The sequence below is a fragment of the Polychytrium aggregatum genome (assembly GCF_025602895.1).
Source record: "Polychytrium aggregatum strain JEL109 chromosome Unknown BJ171scaffold_36, whole genome shotgun sequence".
Taxonomy (NCBI): Eukaryota; Fungi; Chytridiomycota; class Chytridiomycetes; order Polychytriales; genus Polychytrium; species Polychytrium aggregatum.
The window spans coordinates 316,721-330,679 of NW_026516238.1; the positions used below are offsets into that span (position 1 = coordinate 316,721).

General features: G+C 56.9%; 3 protein-coding genes across 3 annotated transcripts; all 3 read left to right on the plus strand.

Annotated features, from left to right (window-relative positions):
- Positions 1–405: 405 nt before the first annotated feature.
- On the plus strand, positions 406–7,154 carry BJ171DRAFT_570120 (periplasmic binding protein-like I; the record flags this gene model as incomplete). The annotated part of the gene is made up of 27 exons (XM_053113611.1): positions 406–632; positions 740–781; positions 907–928; positions 1,038–1,100; positions 1,187–1,317; positions 1,554–1,583; positions 1,617–1,684; positions 1,889–1,944; positions 2,046–2,288; positions 2,416–2,420; positions 2,524–2,673; positions 2,987–3,106; positions 3,193–3,238; positions 3,441–3,570; positions 3,699–3,720; positions 3,799–3,820; positions 3,896–4,022; positions 4,135–4,311; positions 4,404–4,521; positions 4,600–4,622; positions 4,701–4,804; positions 4,926–5,122; positions 5,229–5,261; positions 5,366–5,744; positions 5,848–5,981; positions 6,659–6,947; positions 7,104–7,154. The coding sequence occupies 27 exons, from the start codon at positions 406–408 to the stop codon at positions 7,152–7,154; spliced, it is 3,009 nt and encodes a 1,002-aa protein (XP_052963954.1).
- Positions 7,155–8,113: 959 nt separating this feature from the next.
- Positions 8,114–10,057, plus strand: BJ171DRAFT_196972 (uncharacterized protein). The gene has a single exon (XM_053106233.1). The coding sequence runs from the start codon at positions 8,413–8,415 to the stop codon at positions 9,838–9,840; it is 1,428 nt and encodes a 475-aa protein (XP_052963955.1). The 5' UTR covers positions 8,114–8,412; the 3' UTR covers positions 9,841–10,057.
- Positions 10,058–11,496: 1,439 nt separating this feature from the next.
- On the plus strand, positions 11,497–13,727 carry BJ171DRAFT_584772 (velvet factor-domain-containing protein; the record flags this gene model as incomplete). The annotated part of the gene is made up of 3 exons (XM_053114323.1): positions 11,497–11,645; positions 12,531–12,604; positions 13,552–13,727. The coding sequence occupies 3 exons, from the start codon at positions 11,497–11,499 to the stop codon at positions 13,725–13,727; spliced, it is 399 nt and encodes a 132-aa protein (XP_052963956.1).
- Between the last annotated feature and the right edge of the window lie 232 nt (positions 13,728–13,959).

Genomic DNA, 13,959 nt, shown 5'->3' on the forward strand with positions numbered 1-13,959 from the left:
GAGAGCAGGGCAGGGTGTTTGGACGGAGGCGCATGGCTAAAACCGGGGCGGGTGGGCTGCACCGCCACACAGTCCTGATACATACTGAGAATGCAGTGGTATCAAGTATGCGCTGCTCTTGCTCTGTGCGGGCAATCGGGCCAGGCCTGGCCTTGGCTGATTGAGCCGATCGCCAGTGTCGGCGCTCATACGTGCGTGTACATGGCCGGATGACCGCATTCATGGGTGGTGTTGTTGCCAGGGCCAGCCCGCCCCGAAGGCCGCCGGATCGAGAGCGCTGGTCGCCGCGACTCTTGGCAAATTCACCGGGCCAACTCGCACTCTGTAACGGAGGCCGTCTCTTCCAAGCCCTCTTTCCAGTCTCTCGCCCAGTAATCGCAGCTTCGTCGCTATCCACTACCGACCATGATACGGGCTTTGCTGGTTGCCGCGCTGGGTCTGCAGTTGGCTGCCGCGGTCTTCAACCGACCCAATCCATACTACCAGTCATATCCTCCGGCGTACCCGCTCGACCCGGCAAAGAACCAGAGCACGCGCGTCCTGACTATTGGGGTCTTTGGGTGGTTCACGTCTCCGGTGCTCCCCGATGATTTCGGCACCTGGGCCGCCGGTGTCGAGGACGCTGTTCAGCTGTACGTGCACGGTCTGATCAAGCCCGAGAGCCGCGCGTTGATTCTGTCGCTGCGTCGCGCAAATGAACCCGATAGTTACTGACCGGCTCTGCCGTCCACCGCCTCAGATATCTGTCTGTTCAAGCTGCCGCAGACGAGTTCAATGCAAAGTAAGCCCCGGGCGGATCCCGAGGGCGTCCTTTGGATTCATCTCAGCGTGAAGGAGCATGTCGGTCTCATTGGGTGGCTCGGAGTTTGCACGCCGCTGATTCGCTAACACCACTCGTGTCCTCAGCAACACCCTTCTTCCCGGGATCGTGAGTGTTCCCAGACCGTTGTTGTTTCGCCCATGCGTTGCTGAAAACTGGTTTGGCCTTTCTGATGAACCGAATGCTTCATTTGGCTGTGGAAATCGGGTGTGTGTAGAAAGTGGCTGTCGACGCCATCGACATATACGACGTGTCAGACATCGGCATGACTGCCAACTCGGTGAGTTGAGTACGTGAGCCCTTGCTCGGTGGAGATGATTGAGAGGGGAGTTATCTTCCTCCCGCCCACTGCGCCAAGCCACACAGACGCCTACTCACCTCCCGTTGGCCGCGCACGTCCAGTTCATCAAAGCCGAGAACGCCATCTTCATGAACAAATATGCTGGATTTATAGGCACGGTCGAGACTCTGGTGGCGCCGCAGACTGCATGCATTGGGTATGAGCACGGCGTCACCTTCGGCTCACGCATCATTTCCGTCCACCAGGCGACACGACCGATGTCGTTTCGATGAGCACCGCACCATTGTTCTCTCAAGCCATGATGGCTGGCAAGTTCAATTTACCCGTATGTACTCACTGCTGTCGAGGTGGCTGTTGCACTGACTCTGCGTTTGTGCCATAGTAGTGCTGATCGCTTATCTTTGTCAATATGCCGATGCTTTCTCTCCTCAGTACTGCTCCGGAACAGCTGTTGGTAGTGCAGTGAGTATGCTTTCCTCTGAGAGGGAGGTGAAGCGTTGGAGGAGAAGAGAAGTCCAGGAGAGAAGGAGGAGGAAGAGGGACGCATCTCTCTGGGAGTCGGGGTAAGCCGAGCTTGGATCTGATCAAACTACCTTCGCCAGTTCGAAGACCGCAAGACCTTCCCGACCTTCTTCCGAACCATGTCCAGAACCGACACAGCTGGATCAGGCAAGTGCATTCAGCCACACCCGCTTGCTCTTGGACTTACCGATACCTCCACCCCCGAATGGGTTTCTAATGAGAATAGGCTTGGATGCAATCGACAGGAATTGCCGACTGGGTGGCATCCATGGGCTGGACCAAGGTCGTGTTGCTCATCACGGTGGGTCATCCGGCAGAGGGTCCCTTCCACCTCCCAGCCCGATTCACCGCAGAGCCACGACGAACTGCGATGACTCACAGTGTCTTAAATCGTCGACCCAGTGCTCGCAAAACGATTTTTACGGCGGCTTGTTCGTCAACGGCTTCATCCAGCGCGCTCCCTTTCTGGGCATCACCATCCTCGACACCATATACTTCTACTGCGGCACCTCGATGGCCCTTAGCGACAACGACTTTGTCACTCCGGTGAACAGAATGCTGGCAACCTATGGCCGTATCTTTGTTGTGTTTGGGCGAATCGATGTGGTCTCAGCGCTCTATCTCCAGGTCGGGGCTGTCGAGTGTGTACTTGCCATCGGTGGGGGGGAGGGAAGGCAGCGCGCCGACTATGTCTCGATGTCTCGATGTCTCTATGCCTCTATGTCTGACATCCACACTCAACGACAACTTTGTCTGCTACCATATGCAACAGGGCATGTGAGTACATGTCGCCGCGCACACAAGTCGCTCTCGATCGCGTAGACTAAACTCCGGCTAATATCCATCCTCCTTCAATCTTGGCTTGTATCCGGTGCCACAGCAAAGCCGGGCTGAACCAGGAGCAGTACATTTGGTTCACGAGCTCGGCGAGGTTCTATGTCAGCGACTACGAGCAGTTTTTCCAGGATCCCAGCAATCAAGCAGCGAGCTACTACTTGGGGCGAAACGTGACCGAGTCGGATTTAAATGGGTGAGCGAGCTGCCGCAGTTGCTCGCGATCAGGAGTGGCAGCATTTGCACATGATCACAAGAGCAATGGAGTGTGGTGGTGCTTTTGATATGGACCGGTACTCCGCGACTCTATCAATTAAACTACAACCATAATCGAATCGGGCCCAAACACACAATGTCATGCCGACGTCGGGACGCCATCCAAACCTAGATACTTTTGCATGTATGGCTTGTTGCTGGTCTCGGATTCAATCACGGCAATGTGTCGCCGCTTTGGGGAGGGGATCGCTGCGATGTACGCTTGATACTGATGCTATGCGCACCATCGACAGGGAGGGCCCGGTGAGCTACTGGCCCACCAACCCCACTTGGATCCGGTTCAACACCACATGGTCGACCTATGGCCAAAGGAGCCTCACCTATCCCGTGAACCACCAACATGTTGCCATGCCGTAAGTGATTGGATCGGCAGCCGAACCCACGCCATGAATGTGCCAAACGTTTGTTGATTTGTGTCGCGAACTACTTGTGTCCTCAGGATGATATATGACTGCACCTTGGCGATGCTCTACGGATATGATCGGGTACGGTGTCTTGGACAAGCTGCATAGACCTTCAAGAAGCGTCCAGGCGGAAACCTTGGCGGAGGGGCAGGGTTGGCATGATGGACTGACCGCGTGCGAGCTCACTCGATCGCACACTACGGATACCGCGGCCCGGCAAGCAACCGGACTGATGAATTGATTGTTGACTGGCCATCGTTGGTACATGCCTGCCACCATGCAGATGCTCCGAGACTATCCAACACAAGTCACACTCGACAAAATCCTCAACCGAGAACTCGATCCCTCCTTCCTGACGCCGGCCAACTTCTCTGTGCCCCAGCCGGGGTCATGCGGTCCGCTTCAGTTTGATGGTACGATGGCGACTATGCTGGTGTGACGGGCAGAGCATGACTCAGGATGTCGTCGAGCAAATGAATGAGCGGCTGAACTCAGAGTCGCCCTCGACCTAACACGGTCGTCTCTCTTTCTCGTCTGGCAGAACTGGGTGACTCAACGTCGGGGTAAGTCGGCTGTTTGGTGGTTTCAATCGGGTCGGCGTGACCTGCTTCGTTCTAACACCAGTTTCCTCAACGAACCAGAGGGCTGCACATCTACTTGATGGTAAGGGAGAGCTTTGCACTGTCTGCTAGAGCGGCCGTGTTGTGGCAGCTTTACTTATCCTCGCTTCTGTTGCAGACCAACAACCTCACAATGGTCTTTCAAACGGCCCTCATCCAGTCAACGTACAACTACACGCTCAATGTTCGATACGAGAACAACTACACCATCAACGACATTTTCCACATCTATGCAAATGACATGGGTTTGTGCCAGCCTCGCTGTCTTGGCCTCTGATGCAGTGGCGGGAGCCACCAGATTTGCATCCTCTAACGTTCCGATCCGATACAACCTTCCCTCGTCGCTCGACCCTGTAGCCTTCCCAGTTCCCGTGGACTTTCCGCCACTCAACCAAATCAATCCCGGGTACAAAGACGCAGTGGCATTTCTGTGCATCGGCGCCTTTCTCTGTGGCTTGGTCGTCCTTGTCCTCGTGTTCTCAGTGATTTTCAATGAGCGCATCAATCCGACAACGGCAATGTTCCTCAGGCTGAGTACGTGCGACAAGATTGCATGCCGTGAGAGAGGGGTGGGTGAGCCATGCCTCGACTCGAGTGACTCAGCCCCCGTTTCGTCATTCGTCTAGATCTACTTGCCGCAATCATAGGCTACGTCACCCTTCTCTTCCACATCGGCACTCCGAGCTCTACGTCGTGTTTGGCCAAATCGTACTGCGTGGCGACGGCATATGCGATCAGTATTGGGTAAGAATGCAATGGCAGTCTCAAGCATAGCTCGCAACGATCTCGTCTGACATGCCTTTGCCCTCTGTTCGCTCCAAGGGCACACCTTGTGCGGTCTTTCGGTAAGTTGGCTGAGGCGCAGCACTCTCTGATGGCGCTAATGCCAGAGCCCAACTCACACTGTCGCCGTCGTTCTCTAGAACTCAGAATCCTGGCCCCGTGCCGCGCAAAGGGCAAGTTGCGCGAGTCAATCAGCCCAAAGTACATGGCACTGACAGCGGCCGCCATCGTGGTGCTCGGTTGGGTAAGTCGGATCAGCAAGGCTGATGAGGGGGATGGCGGTGTTTGCATCCCGAAAGCAGTTACGTAGGAGCCGGTTGCATCCCCAAGTCGCTACGGATATGACTGACTGTGCTCGGCTGCAGATCATGTGTGGTGCCTCCTACATCCAGAGCCCTGCTGTGGTCTCCAACCTGGTTATCTCCGGCATTACCGTCTATGTCGCCTGCGTGCCGTCGCAAGTGAGCCTGGAGGCCTTTGCTGCATTTTTCGGCATCTTGGCTCTCCTGCTCCTCTTGACACTGAGGAACTTGGAGTACTCGGCGAGGTTTGCCGAGTTCAGGTGAGCAAACAAGCGCACATATTCTTGCTACTGCCCTGCTTCTGTCGAGTCGATCGCTCACATACCCTGGTCCCCCGCTCCTCTAATCCATGCCTGGGACGCGCAGAACCCAAGCCGTAATGCTCGTTCTGTCCGCTGGGTAAGACTGGTTGCTATCTCCCCCTGGATAGTGGTATGCCGCACCTGTCCTGTTTGGCTGCAGTAGGGCTGATATTTTTTCTTTATGTTTTCGGGGCGACAAAGTCACCTGATTGCGCTCAGCGCCATTGCCATCGGGCTCGATTCGATGGCGTCGCTGCTGAGGTACACATACCTCATCGGCATCTTATCCTGCCTCCTGATCCCGACGGCGGTTGCCATCCCGATCATCTTGGCGGTGGCGTTTGAGGTGAAGAAGTCCACGATGGAAGAATCAAAGGCGTTTGCCGAATCCTGGAACATCCCGACGAGCAAGAGTGGATTCGTCGAGGGTTTCCTCATCAAGAGATACTATCCAGTCGCGATGAGATTGCCTGGAATCTCCGAGTACCGGAGCTGCACCTTGTGGATTGTCCAAAACCACTTGGTGCTGGTTCCGGTCACGGAGAAGACCTCCAAGCGGTCGGCAACAACAATCCCAGAGGTGGGTGACGACGATGGCGAATTCACACAGAGAGAGAGTGGGAGAGAGCGCGGCAGCGAGGTGGAGGGAGGGGAACCGTCGACTAATGACATGCGCTTTGCAGGCATACAGCTTCTACCCGATCAGCCGGTGCTTGGCCGAGATCAAAGGCGAAAACGAGGTCCGGCTCGGGTTTCAGCAGCAAGAATCGGTCCTGCTGCGTCTCTACGACCAGGAGATCCTGGAGGAGTTCATGCAGTACGTTGGAACGGCAGAGAGCGTCCCTCGAAGCGAAACCAAATGAATAGGGCAATGGGCTGAGAGGGGACGGAGAGACTTGCTCGGATCAGGGCGTCGGGGGGAAAGGACCCGGGTCGATGCCGCGATCCGGTCGAACCAGAACGCTGCTTGGAGAAACAAGTACAGCGCGATGGGCGGATTATCGTGCGAGGGTGGTACCCAGACTTGAGCACATGCACCAACTTTGGCGAAGGAGGCAACACAGCGCGTTGAAGAACAATGAGACACATGGTTTCATTCGGACAAACACGGCGTAGTCGGATTATATCGTACACCCGGTCAAGTGGATCAAATCATTTCCCTGTGTGAGGGAGACGCATGGAGTGAGTGAGTGAGTGAGCACGACGGGGCCAGCGAGTCGCTGCAGATGCAGTCGCTGCAGGTCAAAGCATGAAGACATGGCTGGGGTGAGGAGGAAGTCAGGGCAAGGAGCAGTATGGCTGGTTTGAGTACCGATCAAAGCCGTTCAGCCAGATCGTCAACGTCAACCGAGCCACAAGCCACTGCGTGTGAAGGTGCCGTTTCAAAATAGGCTCGCCGTGGAGCGAACGGCTAATTTTTCTTCCTTGATGTCTGATTGCTGCCCTTGGGGACACCGCCCTTGGCCGCCGGCCTTGCTGTCTTGGTGGCACCAGGGCGACCAACCACGGGTTGTCCGCATGCCATCATCAGGCTGCGCACGATGGGGATCGTGCACAGCCACCGTCGGTCCCCTTGCTGGCTCGGCAGCACCCCGGCCCGATGTTGGCCAGGCAGGCGCGGCAGCCCGTCAGAGGGACCACCATGGCTCCGCAATCCAAGGCGGGCAAGCGCACGCACATGACGACGAAGGACAGCAAGGGCGGCCACGACCGTGGTGCGGGGGGAGACGTTGTTTTGGGCAGACGAGGTCCTGTGCGGCTGGATCTTGTGTGGCAATGGTGGGTGGGTGGGAATCGCGATGGGTCTGGTGTGGGTCACTGGGCCCGGCGTAAATGGCGGTGGTGAGGGCGCCGCAACGTGGATCCAGCAAGGCTGATCCTGCAAGACTGATCCTGCAAGACTGATCCTGCAAGACTGATCCTGCCAACCAACCACCAGCAAGATGAGATGGTTGCATCTCCGACCGAGAAGGACCTTTGGCCGGGCTAGTGCTGGGTGTGGGAAGCGAGCAGGGCGAGCAGGGGAATCTGGGCCTTCGTGTTGACAAGCCGTCTTTGGCAGCAGTCAATTTCTGCCGTTGCTTGCAGGTCGTGGGGGGGGGAGCAAGCTTGCTGTGCTGTCTTTCCGCTCCCATTGGCTAAGACAGTATCTCCCACCCAGCACACAGTCGCCGCTTGTCCACCAGGCGTCCTGCAGACGAGTTCAAGTGCCCCTGTCGTGTCCCATGAGCAACCACCACCCTCCCGCAGATACTGTCGTCCTGCAACTGCAACTTCAAGGTACATGGTGCCGTTCTTCCGCTCAGAAGGGGGGTTCCGACTAACCATCCTGCTGCACCAAGACGGTGAGAGACATCCATTGCCAGTCGAAAGTCGGCCGTCTCTGGACAGAACCGCCTCGCCATCGTCTTCCATCGTCCAGTTCAAGTTGCTTCAGTCTCGGCGCTTCGTTGGTCAGGAGCAGCGCCAAAGGTACGACCAAAGAGAATCACACAGGCGGCTTGTCCAGAGCCACTCGTCTTTCCGCGATGATCCGTCTGCATGCCAGAGCCCGCCTCGGAATGTCCAGCCTCTCGTATCCTCGTCTCGGTCCTCTCTGATCGGCGCTGCTCCTGTCGCTGCTGCATCTCCGCCTCGCCGTTCGCTTTAGAGTGCACGACTCCAGGCCCGACAGGGCGGCCAACTTGGCTCGGGCGTCGCTGTCGCCGCCTGATCGTTATCAGCCTTGCAGTGTCAGCTTGATCCCAGTCGCTTCGTTGGGCTTATTCGTTCGTCGTGGTGGGCAGTTGTCATTTGTCCTGGCTTGTCGTGTCTGTCACTGTCGCTTGGCCGCCACTTTGCCTTGATCCACGTCGGCTCCGCTCTGACCGGTTCCTCGGCTCCTGTCTTCACTGCTCTCACAGTTACTCGCCGGGCGCTTCCCGAGTTCCCTGGATCTACTCACCGTAAGCCCGAGCACCGATGAGGGGTCTGAGTGATTTGGGAAGACGATCGCCGCATTGTTGGAGTCGAACGTGGCCGATGGTGATCAAGAGGACGGCCGGCCGGGCTTCGTTTGGCTCTCCATTGCCGTCGATCGTTGTTCAGCGCTGCCTTCCCTATCACCAGCGCGACCACCACATCCATTCTCTGCTCCTTGCCTCTGCCATTGTGGAGGCTATGCAGTGGTCCACTGCCCCACTCTTGAGAGATGCAGTCCCAGAGCTTCGGAGTCGCCAAGTCATTACTTGTTGCATAGCCTCGGTCGGATGGTCGGCAAGAGCGCAGTTTGTTTAGAGCGAAAAGGAGCGGCATACCCTGGGGAGGAGTCACCACTGGCTACGGGTCTTTCGGCCACGTCGAATGAGCCCCGTGTGCTAAAGTGCTTGTTCTGCTCATCATCTCGTCGCCCGTACTCTCATCCCTTCAATGGTCGCTGCAGCTTGGCAACCGCCGGGATATCGCTACTCCTCTTTGTGCCATTTGATCGCCCCCGATCGACTTGCCTCCTGCTTTCGAATCCAAACGCTATCGTCCAAGCCGATGGTAAGGTCGAGTCGTGTAGCTGGGTGATTTGGAGATCGAGGCAAAACGCCGTGCCGCCGATCGACCAGGTAGAGAGAAAGCAAGACAAGAGACCTACGATTTTGTTTTGGATGGCTGTTGTGCTCGATCGCTTATGCACCAAGGCGGCCACGGACCGCGATACCGGTGTAAAACTAACCCGCCTTCCCCGGTGTCTCCGCATGGGCAACGAACGGCGCTCACCGCCGAGCAGTCCCAGTATATCCTGTCGATTTTGGAGCAGCCGAGGCGGGTCAGGACGTCCGGGTACACGCCCACGATCATCGGCAGATCCATGGACCCGGTCCCAATCCTGCAGCTATCTTTCCGAGATGCATCCGGGGCAATCATTACCGAGTGAGTTGCTGTTCCTTGTCTTCGCTTGCGAGTGGATACCCCAAGACGCCAGTTCGGGTGGGGCGTTGCTCCTGGACGGCCGATACCGTTTGCACCGACCACAGCAGGGCTCGCACTCGGTTTCCCGACGAAGCGCATGCTTGCTTGGCTGTCTGTGTGTCTCTTTGCCTGTCTGTCGGTTGCCAGCCCAAAGACGAAGGGCAAGTTTCGCTCTTGGCCTCCGAGAAAGTTGCTGTTTGCCAGGGTTTCCCTTCCTTGCGCCACTGCTTTCATTAGTTCGCATGCTTGGGCAATTCATGTACAAGCGAACGGGCCAGGACGGAGTCGCAGCACATCTTGATGGAGGCAACCAGGCCACCCCAATCCAAGGCGAACGGGCCAACAAAGCGTCGTTGGCTGGAGGGGCTGCGATACGAGCGACTTGGGACTGGATCCATGGTCACGAACCGAGCCATTGCCTCGCATCGAATGAACCCAATCGATTCGACTCGACTCGATCAGCTGGAGGCGGGCTGATTGACATCAGAGAACACAAACGTGCTCACCGGCCATCCGCCAACGTTGTATCGGATAGACGACAGCAGGGGCAATCAGTCTGCGATGAAATCGATCGGAGCTCCCTGGAGACAGGAAGGTCGGGGGATGTGACATGCTGTCGGTTGATCGAGCCAGTCGATCGGGTCGTTCGAGCGGACGAACCTTGGCCTGGCGAACGGCAATTGGGCACCAATGCATGCGACGAGCCGCCATTACAGGGACGGCATGCAAGTCGTTAGACAACCGTATGAAGCGCATATCTGCACGATTCGGCCGGAGTTGGGCACGAGGCAGCACTCGAAGTCGTTCGCATCAATGTCTGTCGCTGGATCTGGACCACCAGCCCTGCTGTTTGTGGGGGGAGGCTTCAGGCTTGGCCTTGGCTTTGATCGATTGACCAGCTTCGAAACTCCTGCAATCTGCATCTGCGCACTATGCGCTTTCGGAGACACGAAGGGCTTTGGCTTGTGTCTTGTGCTTCTGTAAGCCAACTACTTGCTCAAAGATCCGACCGTCTCGCTCTCGTCGCCATCGCCTGGATTCGGTGAACAATCGATTCGACTTGAGCCCGGGCTTGGCCACATCTGCTTGTCGCTGTTGCTGTCCGCTTTTCTGCCGCAATTCACCTTCTTGTCACGCCTAATACTGCGGTGGAGGCGAGCTTGTAGCCGATTCATGGTCGCAGTGTGCGATCTTGTGCTTGTGCTTGTGTTTGGACCTGAGTCTGGTTGATCTGTAGGCACTTTGGGCAAGATTGGGCCACAAATACCGAGACTCGGTCAGATTGGGTTTCGATGCGGCCAGAGAGGCGGAGTGGCCTGTTGCTTGCCAAGCAGGCATCGTTCCAAGCCCGCGTGGCCTTGAGCCAGCTGTTACTGCAGAAGACATAGGACTGACCAGTTTCACATTTTCTGTCTCTCACCCCGATACCTTGCGAATCTCTTGGCTATCGTCGACATCTGTCGTGGATCGGCACTCGCGGATTGTATGCAACGCATATCATTACACGCATCGGATCTTTCGGCGATCTGCTTGCAACAACCGTCTCGATCGCAAACCTGGGGCGAACACCACGATCCTGTGCCGCCACTCTGTCCCTGGGTCCGGCATGGGCTGCCTGCACTGCTCGACATGGCTCGACAATGTACTGCTCGACACGGCCTCTGGTCTGCATTCCACCTGACGTTGGTTGATTGGTTGGTCGGTTGGTTGGTCGGTTGGTTGCATGAAATCCTGAATCGACATTAATCGATGGGACAACCACATCTCCTGCTTGTCGTGCACATCGTGGTCATGCATGACATCCTTGCGTTCCCTTGAACATCTCGCCTATATGGCATGCTCGTCCGCCCTGCGTTTCCGGCCACAGCTGCAGCCAGCGTCCGCTCGCCGCAGCCGCCTCGTTCGTCGTTCATGTCAAGCTGTTTTCGGCCGATGGAATCCGCGACATTCCAAAGATCAAGGCTCCAAAGCGATCGATCGACTCGATGGTTCGGCGCTCGTCGATTGCAGCGGGTTCGCAGGCACCATCGTCCCTGGTCGTGCCGATCCAACACGAGCCGCAACGCACTCTGACGGCGTCGACACAGGGGCCAGGTGCCGTAAAAACCCGAGACCGCCTTGATCGTCGTCTTGGGGGTCAATCCGTCCAAGCGAGGACCGAGATCCGGGGCTGCCGAGGCCCTGAGCCACTGTCTCTCGAAACACCTGGCGACTCGAGCAGTCAGCAGCGTGCCCCGTCAATTGCTGCTGCTGGCAGCACAGCATGGCCCGACCAAAGCCAAGATCAAGTCCAAGATCTAGGCCAAGATCAGGTTCAAGATCAGATTCAAGATCAGGTTCAAGATCAAGGCCGTGCCCCGATGTGCTCGTCGTCAAATGAGTCGCTTGGCGAGATGCCTCCGCTCTTTGGGAACCTGGTTTCCCCAAGCCAGTTTGCACAGGGGCTTGACCACGCGACGGGCGTCTTTTTCATCTTCAGCAACCTGTGCATTCGAATGGAAGGCTCGTTCCGGCTGCAATTTACCCTGGTAGATCTACAGCTGTAAGTCCATGCCTGTGCATGCCGTCTGCTTGCGGATTTTGTGGACCTGGTAGCGAGTGTGGTGTGCTATCGTTTGGGGTGGCACTTTTTGCAGGAGGGACGCATTTCGATGGCGACGACTGCTATTTCGGCCGTGGAAGGGATATTCTACGGGCCATGTTGCTGCGATCTAGCGACGGCGATCGTCAACGATCCGTAGAGCAGGCCGGTCCTGGAGCCACCTCGCTGGAGATGGTGTTGCTGATGCTGGTGTTGCTGCTGGTGTTGGTGTTGGTGCTGCTGTGCCCTACCCTGTTCGTCATTGCCCGACTATAGGCTCGGCGACTCTGCGCAAGCGGAATCGTTGGGTCCTCATAGAGGGAGATGGGATGGCGGTAAGCGAGGCCACATGCCGAACGGATAGAAGGCGCTCGGCGGGGCTCGGCGGCTCGGTCGAATTGAGTCGAACGAACGAGCAACAGGCACGGCGAGGTGGATGGCGGGCGACGACCAGTCTCCGATCCTCTTTTCTTACTCCTTGGCGACTCGTGCTGTTGGAACCATGCAAATCCTCTCGTGGCCGATCTCGCCAGAGGAGCGGCTCTGTTGGATGTAACGCCAAAGCATTACCAGGCGCCGTAAGCCTTCTGATCGCGATTTGAATCCCGAACAGGAGGAGCGAGTCTCGGATATGAGAGCCAAATGGGAGATGGAGAGAAAGAGCATCGAGGCGGGACAGCGCAGGCTCGAAGGGAATAGATATGGCGGTGAGATGTGGGAACAAGCCGTTGCGGAGCAGGCTCACGAAACTGACCCCATGTTGTTTCTCTCGCTCTCTCCCACCTTCCACCGCCGTATGGCGGAAACGGGGCCATCTATCATTGACAGACTCGAACGGATACCCAGACCAAAGGTGCTGGCTTCGGCCATGTCGGACATCTTTGTCTCGCACAGTTGGAGAACGTTTCCTGGCATGACAAGTACGTGTTGGTCCTCGGCCGCTGAGTTTATATCACAGAGAGCGAGCGGATGGTAGAGTCCAGCGTCGGAACAGGCTCGAGAGGCGTACCGGAAGGATAGGCTGATGAACAAGGCGAGGCAGTGATCAACGAAGGAGCAAACGAGTGCAGCGACATGACCGAAGCCAGAATTGCGGATCGCGCAGACGGACGACGATTGTCACCGGGGTTTCAAGGACGGACTGAGCACAGCTGCGATATCGGACCCAAGGGAAGGGAGGGCAGATGGGACAGGAAGCGAGCAGCAACCACGGGCAGTACCGCAGGCGACAAATCAAATATCCGGTGCTGGGCCGGAGGCGTTGGCAACGATGCCGAGACGAAGACCGAACGGTTTGCAGGTATATCCCCGAGACGCAGCCGTCGATCGGGAAGTGTTCGACGTCGCCGGTCGGCAATGATGTGCATCTCGAGAGCATCAATGCAGATGCAGCTCGGATCTGCAAAGCCCCATCGACAGCGCAAGCTGTCTTTGACTCTGAATGTGATGCTTGGCGATTGTGGCAGCATCAACATCGACCTAAGCAGCGACAGTATCGAAGACATCAAGAAAGCGAGGCAACCCGGACATTTGGGCAATGTGGACCTTTTGGGGGATGGGATGGGCCGGCGTCTGCTGCATCCCTTGGTCGACCGTTCGACAGACGAAAGCATCAACTCAGGACTGCGCCATGACCAACAGCGGGCTAGAAAGAGTATCGAACAGGATCGAGCGACGAAGCAGCACGAAGCCGCAGAGAGAGTGGGACCGAGAGTGCAAGCTGTGGTGGAGGGCAGCGAGCAAGATTGCATTGCGGCGATCGACCTGGAGCGATCGCAGTGTTGCACTTTGCTGGGCCCGACTGCTCCTGCGGGCTGACAATGCTAACGAGACTTGATTGTCGCCGACGCATCTCCGACTGCCACAGAGATTACCCCCCTGACTCAGCATTTTGTCGACCAGGGAGTGGTCAAGATCGTTCGCAAGGCGCAAATCCGGAAAGAGGAGGCAATGAAACAGGAGCCGTACGATGAGATAGGCTCATACGAAGGAGGAGCCCCCTACAGCTTCCACACTTATGAAGAGGATGACAAGAAGATGTGATCGAGGAGCTGATGGGCCGATGGCGAGATGGACCGGCCCAAGTCGAGGCGCAGCTGTCCCGATGAAAGGCAAACCGAGCGACAGCATTTCGGCGGGCCCAAGTTCGAGAAAAGGAATCGCAGACATACTAGAAAAGGCCAAGCAAGCCGAAGCGACCCTCTGCAGCGACAGACACACACAATGATATCATCAACATCGCCAAGATCTACAGTGCTTGGTCTTTGTATTCTCC